The sequence below is a fragment of the Pseudochaenichthys georgianus genome, chromosome 10 (genome assembly GCF_902827115.2).
Source record: "Pseudochaenichthys georgianus chromosome 10, fPseGeo1.2, whole genome shotgun sequence".
Classification (NCBI taxonomy): domain Eukaryota; kingdom Metazoa; phylum Chordata; class Actinopteri; order Perciformes; family Channichthyidae; genus Pseudochaenichthys; species Pseudochaenichthys georgianus.
The window spans coordinates 30,867,203-30,881,211 of record NC_047512.1 but is presented as its reverse complement, the minus strand read 5'-3'; the positions used below and the strand labels follow the sequence as shown (position 1 = coordinate 30,881,211).

At 41.0% G+C, this 14,009-nt stretch overlaps 1 protein-coding gene across 1 annotated transcript in view; it reads right to left on the bottom strand.

Moving 5' to 3' along the window:
* Positions 1 to 14,009, bottom strand: part of tenm1 (teneurin transmembrane protein 1) — a 195,427-nt gene that overhangs the window by 152,271 nt on the left and 29,147 nt on the right. The window contains exon 4 of the mRNA XM_034092269.2: positions 13,084 to 13,093. Coding sequence (XP_033948160.1) covers positions 13,084 to 13,093 — 10 coding nt within the window. The remainder of the gene's footprint in view (positions 1 to 13,083; positions 13,094 to 14,009) is intronic.

Below are 14,009 nucleotides of genomic sequence, written 5' to 3'. Positions count from 1 at the left end.
ACCCACACACACATAACAGCTAATGTAGGATGGGTAGACAGCCCTGTCTGCCTTCCATCTCAAATCTATACATACATATATAATTCGCTGTCCAGTGAGGACTAAATCCATGAAAGCAGCAATGCTAGGCTACTTTAATGTGAAATGACAGGCTTCCAGGCAGCTCTTAGAAGCCTAACCAGCCTGAATAGTCTCTATTTCCAGAGGGGGGGAGCAGAATGCTAGCAGAATGTTAGCTTGGCTATACATATTATTTCACACAACCCCTTAACGCCCCCAGTCTGTTTTCCATCCACCTCCTCGCACATCCAGAACATGTGGAGGAGCATTTGCTTTGGCGGATGCTTTGTGTCCTTTGCAAAGCAATTACTTGTTGCTTTAATGTGTTTGTCGTCATTTCATTTCGTTTTACATACACCGTGGATCCCTGAAATGCTTTGTCATAAAGGTTGGCTGAATTCTGAGTTTCAGCTTTGACAGTCATAATACTTAACTTCTACAAAGAGGAAAATAAAACGTGTGCATACATAAGGAATGTAACTACACTGCAGTCTGCATTGGAAATGTTCAACATGCAAACAAACTGAACCCTCAGCCTGAAACACCTCCATTGGACTACTTTGTTTACATCGTGACATTACTTTGTAACACTCACGCTCCTATTGGCTAGTGCTTCAACACATTGTACGTTATAAGCTAAGGGGTGGGTCACCTCTAAGAGGTTGACCAATAACAACAGAGCTGGTCAGCTAACCAATCAGAGCAGACTGGGCTCTGGTTTCAGACAGAGGGGGAAAAGAGGTGCTGCAGCAGCATGAGAAAAAATAAAGACAAAATCAAATGATGAACCTTAAAATTAGCATAAAAGGGCCCTTTTAATATCTAATATTGTAAATGATAGCAGGAATTGTTGAGTTGTTTACTAATGAGAGTTTAAAATGATATGATGATATAAGAATCGTTATCCCCTATCCCCTATATGTTGGTGTGTGGGGCTTACAACTAGGATCTTTTAGACAGTTATATTTTGTATAAACTCTCAGATTTCTGAAATTATCTAATTCATGCAACATCAACCTAACCAAATTGAAACCACAGTGAAAACTATAGCTGTATCACCATGTTCCTGACATGCTCCATTGGTGAACACTTCGGAGTGAGACATCGGCTGGACAGTTGAACTGCAGAGACCTTCAATTAATTTTTGGGATTTATAGCACCATTAGGACTTAAATAATCCAGAGAATGAGTCTTTTGGTTAATGCTTGATTTGGCTGAACTTTAAATGCCCTTTGTGACGGGTTCTCCTTTCGCCTGCAAGGCAAGGCAAGTTTATGTATATAGCTCCCTTCTCACTCTTTTTCACTTTAATTAAGACGGTCAAGAATAAAGTATTCTTACCTTAAGTGAAGCTATTTATCTTTTATATACTAGTTAATATTTCCCAAGTAAACTTTTTAAGAGTCTATTTATAAGGTATTTTCTGCTATGGACAATGAGTTGTATCCAAGGATTGACCTGCTTTGACCAACATTGATCCACAGCTCAGTTTTCCCCTCATATCTTTCCATAACTTCTCTTCAGTCACATAAAAAAGAATCAGAACACAAACGCTTTTCCCTGGGGCACTAACCTATACAGTTACACCACAGTACTATTTCATGTAAGTCCTTTTTGTACCTTCAAATGTACAATTGTGTACCCCAGTGACTGAAATGAACTTTTCAGAAAACGTGTCACAAAATGGAGAAAACAGTGTGATACTGTTTTGTCTATATTCCAGCTCCTATTGTTGACGTGTTGAGGGAGTAGACTTTTTCATTGATGTACTGTTTTTTAATAAGGGCAGCGAACAAAAAGCATCCCTTCCAGACTCCTACCACCAAAACACAGGTGACCCAACATCCAATAGTTGCTGACGAGACCACAATCCCACACTGGCTTCCCACCAACACACCGTCCACTGTAGTTTAATGGTGTATTCAGCCAAGCCAGAATCTGTAGCAGCAGTTATGGGAAATTGCATGATCCCTCTGTACCGCCACATAGAGCGCGGCACTTTATCCAAGTAACTATTGATTTCTGTAGGAGACGCAATTAAAAATCTGTTTATACATAACATGTACAAAGGTGGCTGGTCAGCAGTAGTACATTTGGGAATCTGAGCTCTTAAAGGTAGCAGTGTGTGTGTGTGTGTGTGTGTGTGTGTGTGTGTGTGTGTGTGTGTGTGTGTGTGTAATGTAAATAACAGTCAAGAACTGGATTTTTTCAGTTCTAATAAAAGTATGTCTGTCTTTCTTTCTTTGAACAAAGGTGCGTTTGAGGCGTTTTTTCTGATATCTTCTTGACTGAAAGATGTATCTATAATTGTGAAAATGATTGGCAGATAAATCAATAATGGCAAAAAATCGTTAGTTGGAGCAAAATCCAGGCTGGATGATTTAATTAGGTGGAAAATGCCATTTTAACCTTTATTCAGAAACATCTCTATGGCAGGTGAAAAGGAATAAGGCTCTTCAGGGGCCAATTACAGTTCACCTGTAAAAATGGTTGTTTTGGATTTACATGAATGCTTCCTGTAAATCTTTGCTGTTTGCTGTTTTCATGTATTGACTGCAATAACGAATTTCCTTCACGAGGATAATAAAGTATCTTTCCACTTTACTGAGGTGCTGGGTTGTGCCGCTCTGTCAATAATACTTGTGCAGATGTGTTTTCTCAGCGCGACCACTGCTGCACCAGGGACTAGTCAATATCCCACAATACACCTTTGACCTGTGGGCAAACCTGCCTCACTCTCCCTTTCAACTTCTAATGGACATTGATTTTCTAGCATCTCCCACTCATATATAAACATTTCAATTGAGGAGATGGAACAGGGATGCTTTTTAAATATGGATAAGGGGTTTTCAAGAAAAGGAAAGGGGAGAAATATAGCGGCTAACTCGCAAACCTGTGAGGCTTAAGAGCACTGTAGCATCTTATAGAAAGCCAAGAGGAGAAATCTGTAGCCGTTGTTATTGTTCCCCTGATCATAAAGTACAGAGTGTAAGTGTGAAGAGTGTTACACCATGGATGTATGATATGTGAGATGCTATTCTAGGGTGAAAATGTGAGTTTGTGAGTGTGTATGTGTGTATTAGTGGTAGAAGGCGGTATCTAGGTCTTTGTGATGAATCTGTTTCTGTGGCAAGCAAGGTGCTGTGAGCAGCATGCCTCTGTTAATTCACATTCACCGCGGGTGGTTAGAGTCTGTGGCTGATGATACCGGGAGGTGTTGAGAAATGAAGGGACAGAAGAAAGGAAGGCTTGACAAATGAACAAAAGCTATGTGCACGTATGATGCTGGATGTTAGAATCTAAAGGTATAAACTATAACTCCTTGCTCCGGCCCTTCCCTGTCAATAGCTAACAAAAAAATAAGCTCTAAAATTGCAGTGTACACTACGCTGGAGTGTAAAGCCACTCATTGCTTGTAGAAGTAAAATTAGCGGGAGAAGCAATCTCAGCTGGAGAGGTTTTGATCTCCCAAGCCATCATGTCATGTCATTAAAGTATTATGCGATGATTGCAACAACACCAACCAGGCGTGTTTATTTCAGCAGCAATTAGAAACTGTTACATCCAAGCAATCATAACCTTCTAATGTGATAAACTTTTCCACACAGAGTTGCCTCTTATGGCCACACATCGGTCATGAGTACATTCATCTATAGATATCTCTCTCTCTCTCTCTCTCTCTCTCTCTCTCTCTCTCTCTCTCTCTCTCTCTCCTCGTCTTCCCTCTTTGCCTGTGGCCAACATTACCAGCCATTACATATAATCCTGCATTCATTCTACTAATGTAGCACACAATTCCCTCTCACTGGCCCCCCCCCCCCCCCCCCCCCCCCCCCCTCGCTAATTCTTTACCTCCCTCTGCCTGAGATATCAAGGGATATCTATTCAGCTAAGACGGTTACAATTAAAATTGCGTTATAGCTCTTGCATAAGCCCGGCCCACTCAAGATCTCACCACAGGAAGCATTGCCCTGGGCTATGAGTGAAAAAAACGAATGCAGTAAGTCCAAACCAAGAAGATTGATAATAAGATGCTATTTGGATAGCATGTTGAAATACAGCTCCAACATTTCTTATAGTTTATAGTTGTTGCAACCCTTCTGTTTCCTGCCTTGTCTAGCAGTAAGAAAACATACTGCTACATCAGCCACTGCACATAAATCAGGCGTGAAAGCATAATGGCGAGGATTTGACTGAGGGCAACCGGTGGCAAGGACAGACATATGCGATATATCTCTAGTTCATTCATGCTGCCTCTGTTTCCGCCACTCTGTTGGTGTGCTGACCCATCTCCTGTGCTGACCCAAAAAGACTAGAAAAATAAGAACCGCATCTACCTATTGCCAGCCTTATAACCCATTATCTGTCTCTCGCTCTCGGCTACGAGGGAGCAGGGCTCAAGCTTCCCCGAGGTGATCATCGCTCAACACATCTCACAGGCTAGACTCAAAATCGTACAGGGATTTTCCCTTGCTGAGGCAGAGCTGCAGTCATTTCTTCTATTCCACTGCAGATTGAAAAACAATATATGAATGTACCTTGAATGTAACACCAGTTCCTCCAGGGAGAAAGGGAGACCTTAAGTATTGGTGGAGCATATCCACTTGGTCTAACAGCTACCGATCTGTAGATCCTTGAGGATATTGTAATATACCCCGAGGTTCCAGATGGACAAAAGGGGAATGGGATAACAGTCTCAGTGGTGTGTTGCGTGTATGCTACCTATTACTTTTACTCAAAATGAACTAATTAAATCAAACAAGGACTACTGTATTAGCTTAACCCCTGCCACAGAAGAGTGTCCAATCAAAGTTTAGAAACTGTATCTACGCAGGTCAGGCATGAAGCCGTGGTAAAAGTGATACTCAGTGTGGTCAAGCTGTTTGTTGGCTGTTCCGAAACCAAAAACAGAAGACAAAAAGGTAAAGAATGACTTAAATGTGTGTCTGCTCCATCATCAGCTTCCAACGTTAGCATGTTTTGCTAGCTAACTTCCTACTGTAGCAGCCTTACCTAACTACCAATTAACAATGAATTTAAACTTATGTTAAAGCTCACTCCTGATCAGTATTTGGCAAAGTAGCCTACTTGACATCCTCCTAGACTCATATTTCTTTATATATGCTCACATTCAACACATAATTTGTCATACAGTATGGCTTTTCAGTATTGTAATCCTATGATATTGGTCTTGTTACACAACATCTACAGTATTACCAGCTGGGTACCACTTTACAATAAGACTACCCTTATAAAGGATTCATAAAGGGTTTATAATTATGTTATTAATTAGGTTGTAAACACTTTATTAATCATTAATTAAGAACCATTTATAAACCAGTTCTATCGTAGTTTTCATACATCAACACAGGCTCACTATTTGGCAAGATGACTAAGCTTTATATTGGCTACCTAGCTTACTTCGTCTTCTTCATCAGCCAACATCCTTGGTATGTTGTTCACTGAGTTGATTCCCCTCATCCATCTTGATGTTTCTAGGCATCTCTTTATGACCATTTATGTATGAGTTATTAACATTTATAGTTGCCAAAAGGGAGCCTTATTGTAAAGTGTAAAACACATTCCCATTTATTAATGAGTTACTATCATTTCTAATAAGGATTAGCAGTACAGATAAATGTGGGCTCACTATTTGGCAAGCAAACGGTCAAAGTTGCCCTGTTTATCTCATGTCTTATAAAAGCTTATTAATGATTTATAAAGCGCTCACAACCTAATTAATAAATTAATTACAAACTATTTGTAAACCCTTTATAAGGGTAGTCTTATTGTAAAGTGGTACCAAATTATTAACCATCATAGCAAAATGTTCACAAAACACATTGGTATATATATTTTTAATAAATATAACATTAAAATAAGTACATGCTGTTGTATAAAGAATAAACAAATATGCATCTAGCCTCTGTCTCACCTAACCAAGTATGGAAGCTAACCAAAATGATGTAAGTAAGTATTTGTGTCATATAGGTAGGAGTAACTAGCTCTAGACGTCAACACAAAACCAATGGTGCTTCTTTATTATTTTCCATGTCTACATTATTCATCAACAGGGTTCTAACGTTTTGCCTGGGCCATGTAGCTTTAGCTTCCTCTTTAGTTTCAGCTTTAATCCTTATGATGTCATGTGGGTATCAAGTACATATTTGTAAGGATTTTCAAAACAATGAAGTTAAAGTCAGCCGGTGAGAGGGTTTCAAACCAACCCTCGGTGCTAACGTTAACTACACTAGATAACATTTATGACAGTTGACATTTTTCGTTAGCAAAATCAACGGTTAGAATCAAGGCAAGTCAATTCATTCATATGGCGTTAAATAAAATCTGAAGTTATGACACTTTTTATGTAAATCATGATCTAGACCGTATGTTTAAGAGACCTTACATTTCCCTCAAAGCATGATCCAACAGTACCACACCCCAAGGACCGTTTAATGGTTAGAAACCTCAAGCAGAACCCTGCCGGAAAATAACGTAATTACTTTACATTTCTATCATAAATCTATATATATATTTATTTATATAAACAATTATGTTTCAAGCATGAATGAAAAGCTTGATGGATGTTCTAGGGGAGTTTGTGGTTTCAAAAGTGCAGCATTAGTTAAAAGAAGGCTATTACAAAAGCTACAGTACATAAACACAGAACCGCCCCTTGAGTGATATGAAGTCCATTCATTCCCGATCTACCGCACATCCACCACCTTTTTTCTTAGCTTCATTTACAGTAGATTATGCTCATTGCTGCTTTTTTTTTAATGATTGCTTACAATTTCTTTTTAAAGGCACTATCATAATAATAATCATTCACTATTAGAGTCCGTTTTAAAGTTGTAAAGGTTTGCCTGCAAGTGTTTTTTTACATTTTGCTCTACCTATCTCTTTAATGTTATGTGTGTGTGTAGTATTGGCCAAAGCGTGCACTGAATATTATCCACATTGGCCAGACTCACTACACCGGCTTGTGTTGATCTGATGCAGCTGGTAGCATACACACACATTGGGAAAAACATCTGTTAGGAACAAAATACACTCACACACAGACATGCTTTCAAAGTGCACGCTTTCTCGGAAGCACACGGACATGCACAGGCTGTGCACATCCATTCAGACATAAACTCAGGTCCGTCGCATTTGCACTGCACGCACGTAGACATTATCTGGAAATGGCATCGAGCATCTGTTTGGACTGTGTTACGCATTCAGTTTTTTTGGAACACTGGCAAGACTCCTGCATTGGCCATGAGAAGCTTTCCTACTGCAGCAGGGTGACCGAGTGACCGCGCAGCCGTCCAATTGTCTGCTCGCTTCACACACACACACACACACACACACACACACACACACACACACACACACACACACACACACACACACACACACACACACACACACACACACACACACACACACACACACACACACACACACACCACACACACACACACCACACACACACACACACACACACACACACAGCACACACACACACACACACACACACACACACACACACACACACACACACACACACACACACACACACACACACACACACATACCTCATGCCCCACAATTCAAATTCATTACCACCCCCTCTCCCTTAAACCTCCACTCTCTTTCCCGTGTCACCCATAAACATGCTCATGCTTTTAGTGGCATTCAGAGGCATTTTAAGAAGCTATTTATTTAGCAGCATGATTATCTATGTGGTGTTAGGGTGATCTATCTATCTAAGTGATTGGGTGCGCTATTAACACCCTCTCCTCTGGCACAGGTGGCAGCTGTTTAGAGGACATGAGTAAAATAGGAATAAGACTCTACTATTTGAGATATGTTTTATGTTCACATTGCAGTCCCTACCACAGTGTGACAGCATATCAATGAATCTTGAAAGTGGTCAATCCAACCCATCGATGCTCATCATAGCAACCAACATCCTCCTAAAATGCTATTTATACAGTAAACGCAGCCTACCTGAATGTTGAGGGCCATGGGATAATTCCATATATTGTAAATATGAAGGTGATGTCTTGTTTGTAGCCTTTATTTAACCAGGTGAAAGTCCCTTGAGATCAAAAGATCTCTTTTTCAAGGGTGTCCTGCAGGACATTAGTTACACATGTAACATAAAAACAACAGAACAACACTAAGGATGACATACAACATAATGTACAGGGTACAGTTTACAAAACTGTACCCTGTACCAATTTAGTGGAGCTGCACATCTAAAAGCTGTCTTCCCTAAGACAGTCCTAGCACTTGGCACATTTAATAAAACAACATCATGAGATCTCAGGCAATACGTACTTTCAATTCGTCGAGAGATCAGGGAGCAGATATAAAAAGGTAGTTTACCCAACATGGCTTTATAAATGAACATGTACCAGTGACTGAGCCTCCGTAAAGTTAGTGAAGGCAGACCTGCCTTGGCATACAGGGTACAGTGATGAGTAAGTGCTTTACAGTTAGTAACAAATCTCAGAGCACTGTGATACGCAGCATCTAACTTTTCCAGGCAATTGGCAGGTGCATTCATATATATCAAATCACCATAGTCCAGCACAGGTAAAAAGGTCACAGTGACTAGCCTTTTCCTGGCTTAAAATGAGAAACAGGACTTGTTCCTGTAGAAGAAACCTAGCCTAACCCTCAGCTTTTTAAGCAGATTAGTGACCTGAAGTTTAAAAGACAATCATCAAGCCAGATACCAAGGTATTTGTAACAGGCAACAACTTTAAGTTTAGTTCCTTGCGTAGTTACAATATCTAAAACAGGCTCTGGTATCTTTTCTGGAAAGAGCATTACCTTGGTTTTATCCACATTTAAAAGAAGCTTTAATTCAGAGAGCTGAGTCTGAATAGTGTTAAAAACAGCCTGTAATTTAACACCAGCCTCTTTAATGGAGGGACCTGCACAATACATCACAGTATCATCCGCATAAAAATGTAAAGTAGCTTCATCCACATTTTCACCTAAACTGTTAATATATATGGAGAATAAAAGTGGTCCTAAAACAGAACCTTGTGGTACACCATTATAAATGTTTAACCACTCAGAAGACAGTCCATCAAAATGAACACATTGGGACCTTTCAGAGAGGTAGTTCACAAACCACCCCACTGCAAGGCTGGATATGCCAATACTGAGTAGCCTCTGCTTTAAGATGCGATGATCAACGGTGTCAAACGCTTTGGAAAGGTCAATAAACAGAGCTGCACAACTCTGCTTATTATCTAAAATACTCGTAATGTCATTTACCACTTTCATTGTGGCAGTGATGGTGCTGTGTTTCTTTCTGAATCCTGACTGATGTTTAGACAGGATGTCATTTGTACATAAAAACTCCTTTACCTGTTCACTCACTAGGCGTTCGAGCACGTTAGCCAGAACTGACAATTTAGAGATTGGCCTATAGTTATTTAAAATAGTTGCCTCCCCTCCTTTTAGCAAAGACATAAGCAGACTTCCATACTTTTGGAATTGTATTTGTGCTGAGGGAGAGGTTAAATAGAGAAGTAAGAGGTGGAGCAATAAAATCTGCAGCTATCTTTAAAAAGAAAGGTTCTAAGTTGTCCGGGCCAGCCGGTTTCCTAGGATCTAGCTTAGATAATGCTTCATGAACAACATCAACAGTAAAAGGAGTAAAACTGAAAGGGTTTTCCAAACCACGTTGTTCAGAGTCACGGATTGGGGTGTTCACAGAAGCAGAGTTAGTCACAGAATCAAACATAGAACCGCAGGACACAAAATGCTCATTAAAGCAATTTAGCATAGTAGCCCTGTCCGATATAGTACCAGATGCTGTAGTAAGGCACGGAGGTAGCTCATTACGGATCTCACTGGTGGATATCGATTGTATTGCTTTCCAAAATTTCCTAGGATTATTTAGGTTTTCTGTGGTAACTGACAAATAGTACTTCGACTTTGCACTTTTGACATTTGAAGTGAAGCTATTCCTTAGCTGCCTAAAACGCAGCCACTCTATCTCTGAGCCTGATTGCCTAGCCTTTGCCCAGGCCTTGTGCCAATCTGTCAGGTTTCATCTCTACAAATGTATCTCTTCAGGGAGCGTCAGTTTAGAATTTAGCATCACATCAATGTCACTCGACAAAAACATCCCATTTGTATTGGCGACAGCTGGGCCAAGGTGTGTGAGTTGGTGGTGTGTTTGTGTGCAAAGGGTGACAGTGACAGAATCAGAGGGAAATAAACAGAGCGACAGAAACACAGAGAAGACTCTATGGCAGAGCGAGTAAAGCCAAGGCCTCGAGGAGTTTGTAGTATGAGTAGTATAGTAGTAGTATTTACATATGCAGATTCTGGTCACCCCAAATCCCTACCCTCATCAAGAGAAACCAATTAAAACTCTCTTCATTTAATGTTTACCTTAATTAACCATAACAATTAATGGCTTTTCAATGTCCTAATGTGGCTTTTTCAATTAAAAGCTGTCTGTGACAAAGGTTGCTTTCCATTCCAATAAATCACACAGACAATTCTCAAGAGTAGAATAAGTCCATCCCAGGACACATTGAATGAGTAGAAAAGCAATATACTGTAGAGATGTTTTTTTAAGTATTGCTTTCTGCTATAACCCACACGTCACAGTGGACGGTTTTGAAGACTTTGTAGTTTGCCATTTTGGCTGTCTCCATTTTTGTGTTTGGGAACCAGAAGTGGCATGAGCTAGTGAAGCTAAGTACAACTGTGCAAGACATTTGTAGCCATCCGAAATGTTACAATGACTTTTAATGAAGTGAAAACACACTGAAAGGGTTACAGTTCTGAGACAAAACAAGTACAGTACCAAAACCGGACAACACCATGTGTTAGGGAGTGCATCTGACGAAGAGATAGGTTGTTGTGCTCCCTCTCTCTGTTTCTTATCCTATATCTAATAGAACTGCTCGGGTCTTGATAGATTGAGTGGGGAAGTTCGTGAGATCTTTCTAGAGGGTTATCAATAATAGCTTTTATCCAATGACCTTTTCCCTCTCTGTCTGTGTCTGTGTTTTCTCTTGTTCCGATTAACCCAGCCAAATCTTTCTTCTTGTTTTGTATCTATATCTACGCCGGGATCCGGAGTCGAGGCTGATCCTCTTGCTGTAGTCCTGTGTCTTGGATCCTCTATCCTGAGTTCTGGATTAAGTCGTGGACGTTCGGGTCGTGGCTGAACCTGTCTCTGTGGTCCTGCCTTGGGTCTCGTCATCCTGCTTCCCTGATGGCTTCCTCAGGATTGTAGCCGACATCCTCGTGGATTCATCTTCTTATTACAGACACATGCATTTCCTAACATTCGGTCTATATGCTGTCAAATGTATTATCTCTTCGATTTACACACGGCATCTATTGCACGTCTGTCCGTCCTGGGAGAGGGATCCCTCCTCTGCTGCTCTCCCTGAGGTTTCTCCCATGTTCCCCTTTAAACTGTGGGTTTTCTCTGGAAGTTTTTCCTTGTACGATGTGAGGGTCTAAGGACAGAGGGTCTAAGGACAGAGGGTGTCGTTTTTCTCATACTGATATTCTGAACAATCTGTGCTGTTGTATTTGCTGTAAAGTGTCTCTACTGTAGGCTATTTTTATTATATGTACAGCACTTTGGCTCGACCAAAAATCGTTTATAAATGTGCTATATAAATAAAACTTGATTTGATTTGATTTAGCGACCTGTCAATCACAAACTAGCCATGCCCTAAAAAAGGGATGTATTGTGTAACTGACCATTGGTGCTTTAACAAACTAGTTTCACAATAACATTGTTGATAAATAATCATCAGTGATGTAAATATAAAGACTTAGAGGGTGAAGTCAAATCATAAAATTATTACATCACTTTACTTTAATTCAGCCTTTATAACAAGAAAATACAAATAGTTGTGCCATATTTTGATGAAGCAAACCCGGCTCTATCGTATATTTGAATGCAAATTGGACCATCATTTACAAAATGAACATCAATAACTTATTTTTTCATAGAGTTCTATATATCGGTCTAACATGTGGCAACAGCAGGTCTAATCATTTAATCTATAGTCCATATTTAATCTATATTCTTTTTACAACCAGTGGAATTGTACCCCTTGCTGGCATATCTTTCAGGTTTAAGAGACTCCTACATAATTTGTTTATATAAATGCAGAAAGCTTGTACAGTGCCGAAGTCTTTACACGACGCATGACTTGTCTGTGTGTTCACATATTTGTTTGCACACACACAGGCATGTGTTCCCACAGGTGTCCAGCCGTCCCACCAGCAGCACTCGAACTGGTCAGCAGATAGTTGGGTGAGACCCAGTGGACCATTAGCTGTCCTCGGCTGCCAGGCCGGGAGAGCTGATAATGACAGGTGGTGCACACACCCTGGAGGTCTGACAGGCTCAGGCACCATGCCATGTAACAACAGCCTTTACTACTGGCTCCACGGCTGTGAAGGCAGCCTTTAACACTGGCACCGGGGCAGAAGTATCCCTGGCAGTTTCACGACAGCTGCGTCGGAGGAGCAGCTATTACTACAAGCAGTTAAACTAAAATGGCAGCGACTGTTAATGGCGGGGAAACCACGAAGCTGCCATTATGATCGCTGACATCCTCTTGGCAAACGCATTAAAAATCCTGATGCAGTCGTTGATGACAATTGTGATTATTAGAATAACAATTAACCTGTAGGTTTGCTATTCAGACAAGCTCTTTTTTTTGCTAGGCAGAAGCCTGCTCTGCGACAGGTCCCATTCATCCACACAGAGGATGGTATTGTGCAGGATAGAAAGCCCATGATTTGCTCACTTTTTTTGTCCTACATAATTGTTCATTTGGGTGTTATAGGGACCTTTTTCATAGTAGCCGATGTCTTTTCTCTCCGCCTGCTCCGAGACCTCTCAGGTGAACATACAAAGACAATATTTTGATTTTGTATAAATGCGATTTCCTCCTCCCTTCCATAGCAACCATGTCCTTGTCAATCAAGCTGAGTTTTTTCTACCATCCCTTCAAAATAATATACCCCACTGACCCTTCACAAACACAGAACACAAAACAGCAGGTGCTTGTATGGGCATCTGAGTGTGTGTGTGTGTGTGTGTGTGTGTCCATACAGTACAGGCACCTCCGCCCCCTCTCAGCCTCTCTCCCCCAGTGCAGAACACTCTGATTTGCACTAATCTCTCGGTACACTCTCAGGGCTATTGTTCCTTTCTGCTGTAAGCTTATTCATGTGCCACTCACCATGTTTTCCTCTCATTTTAATACTCCGCTTGGAGCTAAAAAACTGTTTTAAGCCAGCCTATTAAAAATGTGCTCTCCTCTCTCCTCCTCTGCCATGTAGGTGTTGGTGGAGTTGTGTGCAGCATGTGGCCGCTTATTAAAATGGCACGTAGCGGTTGGACCCTGTGATGTTTCCATCACACAGTTTATGTATACAGACAGCCTGTAAGCAGCCAGTGGACAGCGTGAGTTGAAAGCGACGGCTGATGTTTCTGATTTGATGACTGTTGCCATGGCAGCCATATGAGGATAAAGGAGGGGCGTTTAGCGTTCACAGAGAGAGAGAGAGAGAGAGAGAGAACAGAGAATTATCTCTCTCTCTTTCTATCTCACACACGAAACACAACACACACCACACACACACACACACACACACACAACACAACACACACAAACAAACACACACACACACACAACACACACACACACACACACACACACACACACACAACACACACACACACAACACGCGCACACACACACACACACACACACACACACACACACACACACACACACACACACACACACACACACACACACACACACACACACACACACACACACACACACACACACACACACACACACACACACACACACGTGTAAACCCCCATCAACCCGCAGCACAGTCCAGTAGGTCTTCCTGTGGCTCAGTGAGCTGTA